The sequence below is a fragment of the Diorhabda sublineata genome, chromosome X (genome assembly GCF_026230105.1).
Source record: "Diorhabda sublineata isolate icDioSubl1.1 chromosome X, icDioSubl1.1, whole genome shotgun sequence".
Lineage (NCBI taxonomy): Eukaryota > Metazoa > Arthropoda > Insecta > Coleoptera > Chrysomelidae > Diorhabda > Diorhabda sublineata.
Window position 1 is genome coordinate 39,746,085 of NC_079485.1, and position 20,004 is coordinate 39,766,088.

Genomic DNA, 20,004 nt, shown 5'->3' on the forward strand with positions numbered 1-20,004 from the left:
ATCGAATCCATTATTAGTTCACAATTTCTCATTTAGTCCTGCAGTTGAAAGCAGAATTGCATAAGCTAAAGAGATATTTTGGCTGGTTCAGTCTCTAGCCCCAGCATTAAAAATCAAATAATGTGATTAATTCTATACTTCCGTAACTTTATCGCTTAACTATTGTGTTTAAAAAGAAAACAACAATTAAATAAATAACATTATCTAATCATAAACAAAAAAAGATACAAAAGTGATATAGACAGTCTTGTACATTGTACAAACAAAAATTGTACACCACACTAAGCACATAAACTCTCACAATGGAATGTCTATTTAAAGTTCATCATGTTCTTCATCGCGAGATTCGGAATCAGCATCTATATTGTCTTCATCTGAAGCACTATCATCAGGTGCATCTTCTTCCTCTTCTACTACTTCATCTAAAGGAATGCCTAGAGTTTTTCGCATCATTGCTTCAATAGATTCTGCAAAATCTGCTGTTTCTCGTAACATATACCCAGACCTACAAAAAATATTATTTTCTAGTTAAATGTACTATCTCCTTATTTATAAAAAATATTTTTAAAATAAAAAAAAATCCTATAACTTATAAATTAGATTAAAACTTATTTCATCCGCTGTAAATAGTTGGGTATGAGTACAAGATTTACTGTCAAATGTTGGTTAGAAAATAAATATGAGAATTATACCTTCCCATATTTATATACATATACAGAGTGTGTCGCACCAAAGTACACCTTGATATATGGTAGATGCACACTTCCATTTTTATGATAAAAATATCTGTCATCTTCCAAACCCCTTCTTCCTACTTCTTCAACCTCCTAATTTGAAGGCACTGTGAAGTTATTAATAAATGGCCAGTATATTTTTGTAGATCACCGATTTATTCAAGTTCCAGGACAGATATTTTCAATTGTTTTAAACTAACTTAAATGTTATTAAAACTGGAATAAACTTTTTTAGGTATTTTGGGTCTGATATAATTACCGAAAGATAATACTAACAAAAAATCTGCTATTGAAGAAATATCTATTAGTTTACCTCAATGTAGCTGTCCTAAACATCATTTTAGCCATATCCCTTGCTGTAGGATCACTAGGATCATCAATTACTCGTTTAAGAAGTTCTTTCATTAATGGATGTCTAGGATTAATTTCTAAAGTTTTCTTTTGGCTAAGATAATAGGAACGTTGTGGATCATCAGATTTTTGGTGAGCGTTGGATACTGCTAGCCTTTCCATGTTTCCAGTCCAACCAAACAGGCTAGCTACTAGAGCGCAGGGAGAGTCTGTTAGCCTAAAATGGACAAATATTAAAAACTAGTTGAAATATATCAACCATACAATAATTATTATTGAATCATCTGTTTCCAGTCTATTCAAATTTAGAGAAATATTACTTATAATAAATAATGAAGACACTTGCCTTTCAGAAACTGTAGCCTTAGCAATATCATCTTTTAAAGCATCATCACTTAACCATTTGGTTAGAGGCTCAAACGTTGACTTCAGTTGTTCTAGTTGTTCTTTGCCTCCTTCGGTTTCAATCAAACTGAAACCTTCTTTGGCTACATTTTGAAATTTCTTTCCTTCAAATTCAGGGATAGCAGAAATTGCATATTCATCAACAGCTTCTACCAGATATAAAACTTCATAGCCTAAAATATTTATAATAAATATAGAAATGACGAATTTTTAGGATTACACTGTTATAAAAGAATCAGAAGATACTCCACCCCATAATTGAAATCTATTGTATTTTTTGTCCTCTCGCCACATTTTTAATAGTATGATGTGTCTATTCAATATTTTCTCTAATATTATTACGATTTGCAAATTCTGTTTGCTCATATTATTTGCAATTACTTGGTTTTTCAAATATTTTTAACTTTAGTTTATTATTTGTTCATTCTACTGTATCATTATCTTTACTAGTATATCAGTAATTTCAAGATTTTTTCTTCGCCTCTCCATCATTTTGAAACTATGATTATGTTTTTTTGTTAAATGTTATTATATACCGTTTCCCCCAATTTGATTTCTTAATGTTCACTGAAATTTACTGATTGACAATAACAATTATTCCTTTTGGTTTCAAGTTTGGTAATGATTCATTTTAAAATCTTGCAAATGAAAAGTACTTCCCTAATATTAACTTGGTATGATGATGTCTATTATATAATCATTTGAACTGTATATACATAAATAATAGTATAAATTTTACCTTTACGCAATAATCGTTCAACAAATGGTGATTTGGATACTTCATCTCTAGATGATCCAGCTATATAGAAGATTTTGTCTTGTTTTGGTCTCATTCTACTAACATAATCTGACAAGTTTGTCATTCCTTTGCCATTAGATGACAAAAATCTCAATAATTTTGCCAACCTTGTACGATTAGCTGGGTCCTCAATTGTTCCCAATTTAATATTAGTAGAGAATTCTTTCCAGAATTTGTCATAATCTTCTTCGGGGAGTTTTTTAAGCATATCCAAAACTTTACGTACCAACTTCTTTTTGATAACCTTGAAAAATAAATAGTGTCAGATTTGAAACAATTTGAGGCGAGTATTATAAAACTTAATGCTTTATAAATGACCTATACCTTAATCAGTTTGTGTTGTTGCAAAGTTTCACGAGACACATTCAATGGCAAGTCATCTGAATCAACAATTCCTCTTATAAAGCTTAGATAGGAAGGCATCATATCATTGAATTCATCAGTGATGAAAACACGGCGGACATATAATTTTATATTATCAGTTTTAGTTCCATACCTGAAAGGGAATGTGTTTACTTCAAGCACAATATTATCATGATCAGATTGACTAAATTGAGCTATTTTTTTATAAAATTATCTACCTGTTAAAGCTTTCTGAGGGCTGAACTGTGGGAACATATAACAAGGCTTTAAAAGTAACTTCTCCTTCAGCAACAAAATGAATCTTGGTAAGTGGATCATGGCTATCTTTCGTTAATGTTTTGTAGAAATCAGTATACTCAGAATCTTCAACCTAATAAAAAATAAGTTCAATGTATAATTTATTATTTGTTTACATTGATAAAATACCTCTGTAGGTTTCCTTGTCCAAATAGGTTTACTATCATTCAACAATTCCCAATCCCAAACAGTTTTCTCAACTTTTTTAGTTTTTGCTTTGTCTTCTTCTTTTTCGTCTTCTACAGCTGCATCATCTTCATCTGTGCTGTCTGATTTGTCACCAGGAGCCTCATGATCTAGAGGTTCTTCAACTGTTTCAGTATGACTTGTCCAAAGATAAATTGGAAAATTAATAAATTGTGAATATTTCTTAACCAAAGTACGAATTGTGTCATGTTCCAAGAAGTCTTTCGCCTCAGGTTTTAATTCCAAACTGACAGTTGTTCCTAAACAGTAACAAATACATGAATCCATAATTACATGCTAAATAGTAATCAAATAGAAAATATAACAAAATAGTCTATACGATTATTATTCAATACCCACCTCTCTTTAAAGAGTTTCCTCTAGGATCTTCAACAATGCTGAAAGAAGAAGAATCAGATTCCCAAATGTATTGCTTATCATCATTATTTTTGGTTGTAACAATAACTCTATCAGCTACCAAAAAGGCGGAGTAGAATCCAACACCAAACTGGCCTATCATATCATTCATATCTTGTGCTGAATCTGCACTTTGCATTTTGCTCAAAAACTCAGCTGTACCAGATTTTGCTATTGTTCCCAGATTATTTACTAGATCTTGTTTGGTCATTCCTATACCAGTATCAGTTATATGAAGCATACCAGATTCTTTATCTGCTTTTATTCTAATATTCAATTCTGGTTGTGTATCAAGAACCCCTTTGTCGGTTAGTGAGAGTAATCTTATTTTATCTATAGCATCTGATGCATTTGAAATTAATTCTCTTAAGAAAATCTACAAGATCAATTAATTATTTTTATGATTGAGAAATAGGCAATATATATTTCAAATAAATTCATTGGAGAAAACAAGGAATACAAATGAAGGAATTTTTACTTTTATTGAAGTTCTACCTGGCAGCATTTAACATATTTAAGTTAAAAAACACATTGAAAGAATCCTCTAAATTCTAATGCCGACAATTAAGTGTTCTATATAAGACTTGTTTTCATATCATTGGAAAATGCCATTAAACTGTTTATTTTATAAGTCTATATGTTTACTAATACTCCCCATATATTTTTATGTTTGGCATATGGAATTTGGCCATCTGCTTGCAATGTTCTAAACATCTTCAATCCTTTGTGAATTCTATGCCGTCACTGATTTCTTTCGTTATTTGGCAAACAGAAGTGAAGTTGCTAATAGTAAGTTTCTGAAAATCAGTTCACTGACAGGCAATAAAAATGTTTTTAGCATTTTCAATATTAAATTATGCCACTAGAAATTGTTAGCCCCATATTGATATATTTGTAAAGTTTTTTAAATATAGGTAGGGCTGAGACATCAATTCTTGGTTGCTTCTGGTAAAATTATCTATTTAAAATTACTATATAATATAATATTGCATGTTCAGTTTAATTTTTAAAGTGATTTTGTTTTATTTTATTTTAATTTGAATATTTTTATAGCAGTGAATGTAACAAAATTTTAATTATTACATTCATGACTAATAAATAAAATAAAAATATATAGTTAATGCTGGAAAGGGGATCGCAAACAGTACAGATTAACAATAAACCGATACCAAAACTGAATAAATATCCATGCAAGAGGCATCTGTGAATTTTACCAAATGTGTTATTTGGTATTGGCCAAATTCCAATTAACAGTGTATAATAATATTTAGAGATTCTTTAATTTATGACTAGTATAACGATTAAACTAATTTTTAACTCCTCAAATATAAAGTTCTTACACAACTGTGGTGAGAAGAGCTTAATTCTTACAGGAACATTAACCAACTTGCTTCACAAATATTATTCAGCATTAATGATTTTATCTATTTGGAAGATTAATTAAGTATATATACTAGTGTTAATTATTAGGCATATACCATTTTTTTCAACTTGTGATATAATATCCAAATTCAACATACCTCTTTGTTTCTATAAAGTGAATTGATAATAAGTTTCATCATTCTATTAACCTCAGTCTGGAAAGTGAACTTTTCTGACTTCTCTCTTAATTCCTTGAGCTGGGCAACATTGAGACCATCTAATTTAATAGCTTCTTCTTCTCGTTTAAGAGCTTCATCATCTGAAATAAAAAATTACAAATTTCAACTTTAAACTTGAAAGATCTTGTCCAGTTTCATAGTTATTTTTTTCAATACTGTACACAATACTATATTGTGTAAAAAAGGTTTTATTGATTAAACAAACTAATCAAAATGAATGAAGATATTGAATCGGATACAAACAAATTGATACCTTTTAATGTATGTTTTAAAGAAAAACACCTTCTGGGAAGATCTAATATAAAAATTGGGAAGCTTATAGGTTTAGGTAAGTCACATATAATACTTAAAACACTGTTAATAAAATTTCTGGAATTAAAACTTCAATCAAATGTGTTGAAAATATTTATAGTTGTTACTACTGTTCATTTAAATTTCTTTAGCACCTATTATTACTGAAAAATTTTATACAAACACTACTAAACAAGATGAGGAAAATCAAGACACTATAAAAAAATACTTTGATATGTTAATTGTACTGGGACCTAGAGAAAAATATTATAAGCCTATCACTGAAAACCAAAAGTAAGTAGGTAGTTTGATTCATCCAAGACATCTAATTTTTTTATAATCAACTGCTCTACATTTGTGATATTTGATTAAAATTAATGTTTCTCCATAGTTCCCAGTTTCTTCCGAATATAATGTATTTTAACAAAATTTTAGGTATGGATGGTACAATAATATCAAATTTACGGAAGGAAACTATGAGTTGAATTTTCACAAGAATACCAACATTTTTATTCATGAACATCTTATGAATTACGCTAGGATTAGGGATTAATTATTGAAAAATGAAATTCGCACCTGTTCTGGATCCTTCTCTACTAGCACCTAGATCTGCATCCACTGTTTGTACAGATGGTTCTTCAATTTCATCGCCCCTTGAGACACCTGCAATTTTTAAGAAAAATCATTAAACTATTTAAAATAAATGATAAATTACTTACCAATCAAAACAATTAAACTAACAATTAAAAATATATACTGCTTCATTTTGCAGTTTTTTCTCTAATAATAGTACATTCAAATCATAGATTTGGACACCGGTATTCTAATTTAATTTCAATATGACGTTGCTTAAAACTAAACAAGTCCAGAATAATAATAGTCAAATTATTGTAGTTATAGAAAACAATCAACCAATAAAAAACTACCACGCTAAATGTCGTATGGATCAACCAATAAAATGCGTACAAATAATTCCACATCCATTTGGCTCCTTGTTATTGGTTGATAATACTTAGAAATGTGGTGGAAAATTTGAAAATGGAATAATAAAATAAAGGAAATAATAAAAATGAAAATAGTTTTTCACTTATATTACGTTTCATAGCATCACATTTTATTTTTACTTTGAAATAAATATAATTTTAAATTCTATTGTTACCGATAATAACAAAATCTTAATATCAACTTAAGTTTAGAATATAATAAAATAATATTAAAAGACACCTTAATAAGAAATTACCATAAAAATAATCAAAACGAATAATAGTTAATTATTACTTCATTTGATTAGTGTTAAACTATTTTAATAACGCTGACGTCATTGTTCGGCGATATTACAATATTTGTTCGCTAGAAATTGGCTTAAACTTATGTTCAAATAACAATTGACATATTTCTGTTTCCATATGAACGTAACAAACGCGGTAACGATTAAACAATTGTGAATATTATAATAATTTTATTAAATCGACATAAAGATGAAGGTAGAAGAAGTGAAGAGTACAGTAAAAACTCAAAGAATCAGTGCCCATAGTCATATTAAAGGTTTGGGATTAGATGAAGCAGGCATCGCAATTCAAGCAGCGGCCGGCTTGGTAGGACAAGAACAAGCTAGAGAGGTAACTTTTAAAAATATTTGCTAATTGATTCATGAGCACTACTATTATACTTCAGATATTGAGAAAAAGGACTAAATTGCTTAACAAACGGTTATATTTGTATATAATGACACATAGTTCTTCTTTGCTCTTTTATTGCTCACTTGTTTTCATATTAATTGATAAATCGGCCTTACTGAGGTATAAATACTTTATTATTTATTATTAATCACATAATTCTATGGTTGTAATCTCCTGATTATTTAAAAACTATATTTCAAGGCTGCTGGTGTTGTAGTCGATATGATTAGAAGCAAAAAGATGGCAGGCAGAGCAGTTCTCTTAGCTGGACCTCCAGGTACTGGAAAAACGGCTATTGCACTAGCAATTGCACAAGAACTGGGAAATAAAGTACCCTTTTGTCCAATGGTTGGTTCTGAAGTGTACAGCTCTGAAATAAAGAAAACAGAGGTCCTTATGGAAAATTTTAGAAGAGCTATTGGCCTTAGAATCCGAGAAACAAAAGAGGTATATGAAGGTGAAGTTAGCGAATTGACTCCAGTTGAAACAGAAAACACCTCTGGAGGTAAGAACTCTTTCCAATTAAATTTAAAATACAAATTAGGTAATTATATTATGAAGGTGTTGTAAGTTTACATGTCAGGTGTAAGTTAAAGAAAATTTAACATTTTTAGGTTATGGTAAAACTGTTAGCCAAGTTATCATCGGATTGAGAACTGCTAAGGGTAGTAAACAACTGAAACTTGATCCTAGTATATATGAAGCCCTTCAAAAAGAAAAAGTTGAAGTTGGAGATGTTATCTATATTGAAGCTACAAGTGGAGCAGTTAAAAGGCAAGGTAGATCTGATGCTTTTGCAACAGAATTTGATTTAGAAGCTGAAGAATATGTACCACTGCCAAAAGGGGAGGTACACAAAAAGAAAGAAGTTGTACAGGTATGGCTTTTTTAACTATTGAATTATAGATTGAACATTAATTGAAATCTAAATTCAATACTTCTTGACCACATTTTAAGTTGTCCTTGGTACAGGATTTAGAAATTTGCTGACATACTTGTGTATTCTGATCTGTTCAGTGTCTCCCCTTTGTATTTTTTTCCTCCTGGTTTTCTGAGATTTTCATCATGTCTATAATATTCATTATTGTATTCTATGTTTGTCTTTCTGATTGGTATTATAAACTGTGAAATTACATTTTAGCTTTGCTACTTTCTTGCCGTTTTCTCATTTTTTAGGCATATTTAAAGATTTCAAATTATCTCTAAGCCCCTTTTCATCTCCTTTCAACAATTTCATTTAATTCTAAAAGTTCTGTATATGTCTTTAGTTGTGTTCTCATTAGTTTTAATAGTTTTCATTACCCCACATTTTTGTTGTCATTTTTGATTCCCACCTATAAAAATTTCTCTCTTAATACCTTTTTATTAAATGTATTTTTGATTTCTTCCAATAAGTTATATATATTTGGTCTTAAACTAATAAGTTTCTGTTAATATCCTTGTATCACTTTGCTTCCCACTTTGATACCCACTTATTAACATTTTTTAAATATATTTTTTATTCTATTAAAGTTGTGTGAATATGTTTCATCTTCCATTTCTTCATCTATATAAAAAATGTTTAAATGTAACACAAGTTATGGCGAGGGTATTTTTCCATTTTACATTGAAACTAATCAGTGATTTTTTTGTAGGATGTAACTTTACATGATTTGGATGCAGCAAATGCAAAACCACAAGGAGGTCAAGATGTTTTATCAATGATGGGACAACTCTTAAAACCAAAGAAAACAGAAATCACAGACAAATTGAGAAAGGAAATCAACAAAATAGTTGACAAATATATAGATCAAGGTATAGCTGAATTAGTACCTGGAGTTCTCTTCATAGATGAAGTTCACATGTTGGATATTGAAACATTCACTTATCTTCACAGAGCATTAGAGAGTGCCATAGCACCTATCGTAATATTTGCAACAAATAGAGGTAATTTGTCTAAAATTAATTTCTACTTTACTGAATAGTCTTTTGAGTTCTTCGGAATGTAGATGTAATTGTCACAAACTTTGTTATTAATTGGGTTATAACAAAAAAGATAAAGCAATAATAATCATTATACACAGAAAGTCCTTCCATGTAAACTCTAGAGCCTATCTGAATGTTTGACATCCATTTAGTAGTGTAGTAAAAGTGAATCAATTATGGCTATTAGCTAATAATGTAGGTAATAATAATTAGGTAGAAACTGACTACTTGAGGATCCAAAAGATAGTTAATTCTAAAAAGTTGTCATAGGTCAAATAAGTAGGAAACACTACATTAACATATAATTTTTTTATTGTCAAGATAGAAGAAGACATTGTTAACTTGTGTATGAATTGGCTAAAGGAACTTGTCATTGGAGAATACTTCATTAAACTTACAAGGGCTTATATGCTGTGAAACCATTCCATTAACTCATACCAAAAAAATTAAGAAAATATAGTCCCCAGCAAAATGAACACATAATTTGTTATTTGGCTAAAACTTGTTTTAAGAATATTACATTTTTTTGTTCCTTGATATACCATACTGTAATGGTCTTCAAAATAATAATTTCACCTCAGAAGGATATGGTGTAGCTAATGCTTTGATTGGAGAAGGTTTCTCACAATTACAAGTGGCACGTATTGTCATTCTAGAGTTTTGAGAAGGTTCCAAGAAATAGAAAAAACGATCAGGTCAGGGCTGTGGGTAGATTTTTGCGACTACATGTCTTGAAACAAAGGTTTGATAAATCTACTCCACATTGTCAAGATTTTATTTGGCACTATCAACAAGAAATAAATACTTAAACGATGAGAAAATGGCATAGAGAACTTGAATTGAGGCCTCTACTGCTTGTATCTGGAGCTCTGTTAACATCAGTACATCAAAGAGCACAACTGTTAACTAGAGAGTGTTTGGTGCCAAAACCACCAGTAGTACCAATTTATCCAATGATTGATATATACCACTAAGCATAAGAGGGAATAAAAGGTTTGTATAATTCTGTAAACAACCGAGCTATGACTATGGTAGCGGATCAGAAGTAGTATGGGATATGAAGAGTCGTATTGGCATGGTGATCATTGAAGGAAGTCGTCTTAATGCTCACTGGTACATTATTTACATATGAGAACCACAAGTCATATCTCTCAGAGTTGGAGAAAATTTTCTCTTCGTGCATAAAATTCCAGCAAACAGTCCCGACCTCAATCCCATAGAGCCTCTTTGGAATGTAAATGATGAACGCTTACAAGCTTCATAAAAAAATTCATGAGATTTCAGCATAATATAAATTCATATTTGTCAAGTTTCAATCAATATAGAAATAAATTATTTGTTGATTTTACTGGGGAGTGTAGTTCTTCTATATATTTCAATAATTTGGATTTCAGGTCGTTGTTTAATTAGAGGAACTGATGATATTTACTCACCACATGGTATACCATTGGATCTTTTAGACAGACTGCTAATTATTCGAACAATTCCATATAATAGAAGTGATATGGAACAAATTATTAAATTGAGGGCTACTACAGAAGGTAATTTTTATTATTTTTCATAAAATTTTGGGTGGAATTGAACCAATTAATGTAGAGTAAAATTTATTTTTTCACACCAGGTTTGGAAATTGAACCGGAAGCTATTACTAGCTTGGGAGAAATTGGTACAAAGACGACCTTAAGATATGCAGTTCAGTTGTTAACTCCCGCACATCTTACAGCTAAAATTAATGGGCGCAATAACATAATTCAAAGTGATATAGAAGAAGTTGGTTCATTGTTCTTGGACGCTAAAGCTTCAGCAAAAGTTTTGTCTGAAAATAAAGAGAAATTTATGACATAATTAGTGCATTTCTCATTTATTTTTGAGGAGTGAATTTCATGTTATGGTATTTTTTGCATTTCGCTTCATTAAATTTGTTTGTTTGACTGAAGAAATTTGAGATATTTTCGTTGTTTATACAGTTGTATCAGTTATTAAATTGTATATTGATTTGTATAGAAATAAATTTTTCAATTAGTTGGAGCTTCATTTGAACCAACATCTGATAACATACATCATACTATAATTTTTAATTTATTTCGTTATTAAATAAGACCAATAAGTATCTGAGGAAGCATCCCTAATATGAGAGAAAAAACAATGCAAAATAAAGAAAGGAGCATTTTAAGTCAGTTATTGGTTGTCCAAGTAATTGATGAATCTATTAAAGATGCAAAAGGAAATATGAAGAAAATAAATCTGAGTTAGAATGGTAATATTCAACAAAATGATATGGTGCAATATTGCAGAAATTGTCATGTATAAACCCTTGCAAAGGAGGGGTGAGTGATTGGATAATCACAAAATGCTATAAATCTAAATTTTTGGCGATATTTAATATGTAACAAGTGTGTAAAGTAGCCTTTTTTAGACAAATGTGAATATTGTCGCATAAGCCGCAGCAAATGCGACAATTACATGAGTCGATAAAAGGCCTTTACTCACGAATTGCATACAATATTTCTTCTACTACCAAAAATATTATCAAAATACATAAAGTAATTGTAATTTTTAAAACATTTTAATCACGATTAGAACAAAACAACAGACGAATTCAATTAGTAACAATACTAATATTAAAGGTGCACTTTGTGCAGTTATTAAATTTGTCAACTCTTCTCTTCAGCATAAATGCCACATAAAAATAATGTGCCTAAAGTATGTACTTTACGCAAGGTAGTAGAAAGAAGTGATTTCGTTTTGTCCTTTATGCAACTTAATGACGTTTCGACCATCTTATGTATAAAATGAAGGTTGATAAAATACTTAACATGAACTATATATAGAGAAGTTAATGACTCCCAGCAAAATACACCAACCAAATTTCCTTTTTTTTTTCTCTATATAAATATAGTCTTAATTGTATTACTATATCTTTCAAACACCATTTCCCAATGTTTTATCACCTCTGATATGGAGATCTTTCTATCCCTCTAAATCTAGTTAACAAATATTCTGTACTGTGTCAACCATGCTATGCATTCAGTCCATTGATTTGTATCAGTTCTCTAGCTTCATGTTAAGGTATTTTAATATTCCTTTTTTATTATGAAAAATTATGGCTTTACACATATCCCACCAAACATTTTTTTTACAAATTCCCCGAATAATAGTCTTTAAATGCAAATGGGTGGTTAAAGGTCTTTGTGAAAAAATAAGCCCATCTGTGAATGCCAATAACCTGGAATTAACTTTTAGCCAAACTGGTCATTAGTGACTATCCAAAAATTGTAACTGCATAGGAAAATAAAACAGGAAAATTAAATAAATAATTTACAAAATATAATTTATTGTAATTTTGTACAAATAAAATGTGAAAACATGAAAACAACTAGTTGGATTTTGTGTTTTATTAGAAGTAATATGATCAAAAATTAACAAAAATCAGTCAAGAAACGGTACACACTATCGAACAAAACACTGCACACCTGTAATATATAAAAAAAGTCTTTCAGCTCACTTTCCACTCTTTTTATAATTCATCATGCTCACTTTCCTGAAACAAAAAAATAGAAACAATTAATGCTCAACTGGCACCTTATTATTTAGATATTTTCAATGGATAGATACTAATGCAGATACAAAATATCAGCAGAAAGAAAACCTGACAATTGGCATTTTGTTCTGTGCTATTTAATCTCAAAAAAAGAAATCAAAGTAGGAATACATACATCAACTTGTGGTACTTTTTCTTCATTTGCATCATCATCATCCTCATCATCATCATCTTCATCATCTTTTTTATCATCTTCATTGGCAGCTTCTATTTCTGCTTTGTCTTGTTCTTCTTTTGCTTTCTTTTCACCTTCTTGTGTTTCTTTGAGTCCAGCCAAAGCGTTCTTAGCGTATTCTACATCATCTGTGATGAGGACGTTATCAAAGATGGTACCAGATTTTACTTGCCATAAATCAAAACCTAATCCACAAATTTCTTTCTGTTTGTAGAGTTCAGGGTCAGGGCTGTATTCAGGATTATCAATTTCAGGATGTACCCAAGCACCTAAATATTAAATAATTGGGTTAATTGAAACGTAAATTCCATTTTATTAAGTAGACGGTGAAACATACCTTTATAAGCAGGGTTATCAATTTGTTTTGGTTTCCATTCTCCTTTGAATTCTGGGTTATCAATCATTGGTGGTTCCCATTCTCCATCCATTTCATCATCCCAATCATCAGGTTTGGTGGCATCTGGATCTGGAATATGTTCTGGCTTATCCCAATCTTCGGGTTTTGTGTCATCAGGATCAGGGATGGTAGCTCTGCATGAGAGTATTACAGAAATATGAACCTTTTTTATAAAAAATTCATAACATCTGTTTGAAATATTTTCATTTTGTTTTTGGTAATTACTCATTTTTGTACCAAGTTATGTCAATTTCCTGAAGCTTGTTCTAATTTAATTATCTATTCCCACAACTATTGTATTTTTATATTGACATTACTACTTGAAGAATTAAAGTGATTCATGAATTTTTTAGAACGTTACTTATTAATGTTCTAAAAGGATTAAAAATCTATAACTTTGGTTTTAAATTTTAGCATACCTATCATCCCAGTCTTCTGGTTTCTTAGCTTCAGGATCTTTGATTTTCTTGGGAGGAAGAAGGTCCCAATCAGCCTCTAATTCTCCTGATTCTACTTTTTCACCATCGATTTGTACTTCATAAGTATTGTCAGGGCGAATAATGAGGGTGTAGGCATGGGTGTAAACATCATCCTAAAATAATCACAGTGAAATAAATTTTAAAAGTGCACCTATATACTTTAGCACATTGATAATAGACTGAAATTAATTCTGTTTTCTCACCTTACATCTGATGTCCTTGTTAATAAGGACGTTTTTATCCTTGTAGTTTAGAATGACATGAACTTTCTTAGTACCTGGTCCACATATATCAGGGCCAAACATAATTCTGTATGGAGAGTCACCATGCATTTCCTCTGGATTCAAAGAGCAATCGAATACTTTTACATAACCACCTCCACAATCAATATTTTGTTCATGTTTCACAGTAAACTGGATGACAAGATCTTTGCCTTCAGTGGAAAATGGCTTGAATTTTCTACTCAATGCATAGAATCGGGCATCTTCAGATGTTTGAATACCTTAATAAAAATTCAATTTTATTTCTTGGTTCATTTAATTCGTAAATTCGACTTTATTTTCAAATTAACACTATTAATGCATTTTTATGGAGTGATTGAATAAAAAGTTTCTCAACTGAGCACATGTCTTGGTGTATTATTATTAATTTCATATTACAAATAATCAAAAATGTATTTCAAGTTACCTTTGTCTGCCTCCTCATTATTGAAGAATTTTCCAGCTGTCCTAACGAACTTTCCAAATTCTTTTCCAGGGTGTTTGCTATAAATCCAGTTCTTTTCCCATGAATCTACATAAAAAATATAAAATTATCTTATGTAAAGATTTAATTATGAGACGTTAAGAACATACAATTAAGTCGATCTCTAATAATCTAAATTATACAATGCTACCTGAATACTATTGAAATTTGAGCTCCACAAATCGTTTAATTGAGAAGTACAAATATTATATAAAACTGTGTGTCGATAGATCAGTGCAGATTGAAAATGTTTTGTTCTCAGTGGACAAAATTATAAACGTATTGAAAGCAAAGAAACAGTTATTAGTTTATAAATAAAACCCATAGTGAATCTACTTATGAAAGAGTAACAGATATAAAATAGGTAGTTATCTCATATAAGTAATTATTAAATTTTCATACTCTTTGAAGAAAATCTCTAACGTGGACATTATTGCGAACCATCTGAATTTTAAACTCGCATTTATAATGTCCTGTTGGCTATAATGAAAAACACCGGTCAAAGAACTCTCTCAAAAGTTGAAGTAAACAGAAAAAAGGTTATACCTACCATCGTTGAACTTTTCTTCTAAATACACACTAGCGTGGACTGCATATAGATATGCAATAATCACAAGAACTGTAAAATACTTCATTATTTTTTAATAGGACGTACCCCGACACGTCTAACCTTTGACAACTTTGTTCTAGAAATGCCAAAAAACAACGAGAGGTGTGTATAACTTACGATGTAGACTAATATCACAGACAAACGTTTCTAATTGTATCTCTCTTTTATACATATGGCATTTATCCAATGTCCTCTAGAGTTAGTCTTTATAAAACAATCTAGCCGACAGATGGAATACTGCGATTGGTCGAAATGCTTGGAGAATCAAAAACGTGGCTTACGTTGTCTCGTTTTTACCCCGTACAATTGTACACCGCTGCCAATTCATAGAAATTATATTGACTAATATAAAGGTGAGAATATAATTAATAGCATTTGAAATTAGTGTATGGAAGAAAACAATACTTATATATGTTCAGTCAGTTATACCTAACTTCTATATACTTATATTCAGCCAACTCGTTTTTGAATCGAGCTATTTTAATTTACTCTATACATTTTCGACATCTCTGTAAGATACCACCTATTTTACATATTTAGCTAGATACATATAACTATAATGGGTTTAAAGAGTTAGCTTCTTATACTGAAATAGATGGAGCTAATATTCAAATGATATTATTTTAAAATTTTATGGTTTTTCTAAACATTATTTCATATTTTCCAATTTGATTACACCAAAGGATAATTTTATATGTGTAATAGGTACATTTCTATATTTATGTACCTTCTGTCGTGATTATTATTTTATTATCTAAATTTCCTAAAGGTAATCTTCATCAAAATTTGTTTTTATTTTCTAATAATTTTTACCGTAATTACAGTAGCTCCAGAATTCAATTGTTGTATTTGGAAAAAACAAAAGTTACTGACAGTAACGGATATTTGGCAACACGACACGGCACTCTATCAGAGCTGACGTGAAGTAATTTTATTTTGATATGCTATACAGCTGTAGAGCTCCTATTGGTTGAATGTAAAGTGAATTTTACAAGTGGCGCGTATTTACAAGTATTTAAATTTTATGCTTAAGTGATAAGCTGGTAACGAAAACCATGAAATTATATATAACATATTATATTCAACGTGTATTTAATGGATTGACTAAAAATATCATGTATAAATAATAACAATTTCAGATTATTATGTTTAAAAAAGGATCGTATTTAAATGTATTAAAACATAAATTTAATATTTCGGATCTATTGGTATTCAATAAAAGTTTTTGTTCTACCTTTGCTTTATATTAGATTCAAATTGCTTGTAATTTAAACTGAGCGCTCAATCAATAGATAGTGCAAAATGAACCGTTCGGTAAAGGTAGAATTGAAAAAAAATAAAAAAAGTAAAAGTCATTGTTGTTACAGTAACCAGAAAGATACACAGTTAAAACTTGTTTATATATATATATATATATATATATATATATATATATATATATATATATATATATATATAAATTCATAATGCAATTAAAAATTCAGTAAAAATAAGGGTGAGTTTCAATTAACACTATTTCAAAGAATATTACGTAATTGCGGAAAGTAAAGTAGAGGCTTACAAGACCCGAAGAACTAGTTTACCTTGAGCGCTCGGTTGGCAAAGACCATACACAAAGATGACTTATATTTACATAGACACATAAGTGTACTGTTACACAGGTATCTTTGTGTTATTGTGTTTTTGACTGTGCAACTGGTTTTATTCTAGAAGTAATAAATAATATGAGGTAAGCACGGTACACAGTACAATAAAAAATGTATCATGTAAATTGTTTTCTTTTATTTTTCAATGCAACTGAGAATCACGTATAAAGGGGTTTATCTAATAAAAATATTATCACTTCCGTAAAGTTAATTTGAAGTCCATTATCAAAAAATAAAACAATTATAATTATTGAACATATTTTATTTTAAGCAGCTTCATCGTATCGTATATTGAATAATACATTATACATTTAGTATATATATATATATATATATATATATATATATATATATATATATATATATATATATAAATATATATATATATATATATATATATATATATATATATATATATATATATATATATATATATGTATAAACGTATTGTTACTGTTGATGACTAAAAAATTTTGTGATGGAATATGATTGGGTTATATTAGATTTAGACCTTTGCAAACCTGTTTGTATTATTTCATAAATTGAGATTTTAAAAGTATGTTATGTAATTTCAGTTTGTAATTGGCAATAGCTCATTTTTTTATTAATAAATAATCTAAAATATTTATATTTATTATGCATTCTCAAATATCTTCATTCTCCAAAAGACGTAAAAATACATAATACCTACTAAATTCAGTTATGGTAACGATGAGAACCATATCGGGGGAATACGGTACATTTTTGATAACTTTTGTAACTAAAAATGTGTATAGTACATTTGTTCAATGGTACTAAGTATCCTAAGATCTCAACGAATTTAAGTATTTTCAGCGAATCCGATAAATGACTCTTTAGTGATAACTACTCGTCACAAATTTGTGTTTGCATTGTGAGTCGTTTATATCCATATGAAATTTATTCCAAATCTGTACCAGACTAATATTTTGTTACTAAAAGATTTCAAATAATTATATTTATGTTTACTTTTCGGGCAAGGTATTAAGCGGGTATTAGCAGGTTTTCTTCTACATTCTATCTATATGTGAGATCATAACGTCGGTCGGTAAGCGATGTGAATCTTCTTTTCATTTGTGGCGTTTCTCGTTTAGTTGAAAAATTGTGATTGCTTTTTTAAATTTTATTTTACTATATTAACAATGGGAGAAATATAATCATAAAGTTTACGAACTGTTCAAAAAATTTTAAGGGTAGATTTGAGAATAATAAGTCTTAAGTGAGGATTATTCACGGTAACGGACAAAAAGTTAAATTTTGTGTTATTATTTCTAATATAGCTCCAACAACAAGATATCTTAATCTTGTTTATCTCGTATGCTAAGAATACGAAAATAACAAAAATACATATATTTATCTCAGTGAGAACGTCTGATGTATTTGTCTGAAAAATATCAAGTCTAAATAATATGAAAAAAGTTTATAAATACATTTTATCTTCACATTATGAACAGTGATCTCAAAGTGTAACATGCAGATATTAATACACGTATTTTCCGCATCCACAGTGACCATAACAGACCCAAACAAAGTACCAGATCTATTTCTTTATTTTACTGAACTTTAAAGAAGTTTGATCTTGGCATCTTATGTCTCAGCGGACTAGCATTGAGCAAAAAAATGATTATTTAAATAAAAAGCAATACTGTTAGGCTTGGAAAGCTTCAAACATGACCTACAAGCAAAACACATCTTTGAATTATAGACCCGAAAAATGAGAATTCGTCAAATGAATACAAAAACAGCATTTGAAAACAACAAGGAAAATCAGATATGTTCGCAGAAAATTTTACTGAAATGTTCACTCCACACTTCTTGTAGAACAATATATTAGAAATAATAAAAATAATGCATTAGAAAATATCCTACTTCTCACACATAAAAAATTGCGGAGGAATTAATAATAAATATAAATCTTAAGTTACTGGGTTTGATATTATCACGGGGGAAATTCCAAAAAATTTCTTAGGCTGATACACTCAATTAGTGTAGCCTTAAGGTTGAATTATGATCATCCAGCTGATATGGTTATGTTACTAAATCCAGGAAAAACTCAAGTGAGGTAAGTCGTCCAGGGCAATTTTTCTGCTGCCAAAAATTTCAAAACTACAACTAAAAAGAATCACACCATTTATACAAAGAAATTGATCCCGAATTACTAATTTGGATTCAGAGATTCCATAATCGATCAAGTACAGCGCATAAAAGATATTCTTATTCAATAAACATAAGAAAAACAAGTTTGCTCAGCTCTATTCCTGGGTATCGCACAAGCATGAAGTATACGAAAATTAGGAACATCTTTCATATATTTGTCTAAAAAATATCAAGTCGAAAGAACGTATCTCAATGTATACCACTGGGATTTTAAGAACTCTTATCTAAACAACCACATTAATGATTTTATCTTGAAGTGCAAGTTATGAGATCTAAAAAATATTTGTCTAAAACTATAATCATTCACTAAATTTATCAACAAAGTCAATTTTCATAAAATGTTTCAAATTATTAGTTATTTACTTAGTTCAGCATAAGCATTACAACGTTTTTGTTTTACTTCCTTTCTACTAAGAAGATTTTTGAAATAACAATGAATTATTTTTTTTGCTGCGAGCCATTTAAGGTTCATTGGTAACTTGTCAAATATGTCAATTGCGTTACTTATGAGCAGTTTTAATGTTACTTTAGTCATTTTTTGAGAACGATCACTAATATTCGTTTAAATAAAACATATATTTAGATCAAACGAGTTTGTTTTTAATTGGCCTGTATACGCATTTGTACTTCTGAACTCTTTTCACAATTGATTTACCAACTGTGATTCCATATCAATTATATACAATTTATTTTCTATAGACAAAAACGCAAGCCAGTTGAATATTCACAAATTGTGGTGTGGTCTATGGTCGATCTGCATTATCCAAAACCTACATAACGTTACTCCAAATATATTTACACCTGGTTTTTATTATCTAAATGGACAGTACAATATGACAATATTGTACGTTTCGTCAAATGCATTTCTATTTTTTCATTGTTCAATGTTTCCAAATATGCTTATTGGCAAATTAAAATACAAAATTATTTATAAATATTTTCTTACTTTGGTACCGAATAAAAAATTATTACTTAGTTGCAGTCAGTGATAATTAACTTTACTTTTTTACTTCTTTATTGAAAGCAGTGTAATCAAACGTTGACCTTTATTTGGTAACACAAAAAGTGTAATAGAATCGTTTGATAACT

General features: G+C 29.5%; 3 protein-coding genes across 3 annotated transcripts; 1 reads left to right on the forward strand and 2 right to left on the reverse strand.

Moving 5' to 3' along the window:
* Window positions 1-118: 118 nt before the first annotated feature.
* LOC130451682 (endoplasmin) lies at window positions 119-6,335 on the reverse strand. Its single transcript, XM_056790859.1, has 11 exons — window positions 6,164-6,335; window positions 6,021-6,107; window positions 5,073-5,233; window positions 3,496-3,928; window positions 3,079-3,395; window positions 2,871-3,022; window positions 2,614-2,785; window positions 2,230-2,533; window positions 1,432-1,663; window positions 1,048-1,302; window positions 119-505 (listed from the first exon to the last, which is right to left on the reverse strand). Exons 1-11 carry the CDS (start codon window positions 6,207-6,209, stop codon window positions 316-318), a joined length of 2,349 nt encoding a protein of 782 aa, XP_056646837.1. The 5' UTR covers window positions 6,210-6,335; the 3' UTR covers window positions 119-315.
* Window positions 6,336-6,816: 481 nt separating this feature from the next.
* LOC130451360 (ruvB-like helicase 1) lies at window positions 6,817-11,110 on the forward strand. The gene is made up of 6 exons (XM_056790333.1): window positions 6,817-7,063; window positions 7,325-7,628; window positions 7,738-8,000; window positions 8,758-9,049; window positions 10,483-10,629; window positions 10,710-11,110. Exons 1-6 carry the CDS (start codon window positions 6,923-6,925, stop codon window positions 10,931-10,933), a joined length of 1,371 nt encoding a protein of 456 aa, XP_056646311.1. The 5' UTR covers window positions 6,817-6,922; the 3' UTR covers window positions 10,934-11,110.
* A 1,283-nt stretch (window positions 11,111-12,393) lies between these two features.
* On the reverse strand, window positions 12,394-15,330 carry LOC130450941 (calreticulin). The gene is made up of 7 exons (XM_056789691.1): window positions 15,035-15,330; window positions 14,428-14,532; window positions 13,944-14,242; window positions 13,681-13,853; window positions 13,202-13,395; window positions 12,805-13,133; window positions 12,394-12,629 (listed from the first exon to the last, which is right to left on the reverse strand). The coding sequence occupies exons 1-7, from the start codon at window positions 15,117-15,119 to the stop codon at window positions 12,606-12,608; spliced, it is 1,209 nt and encodes a 402-aa protein (XP_056645669.1). The 5' UTR covers window positions 15,120-15,330; the 3' UTR covers window positions 12,394-12,605.
* Window positions 15,331-20,004: the final 4,674 nt, after the last annotated feature.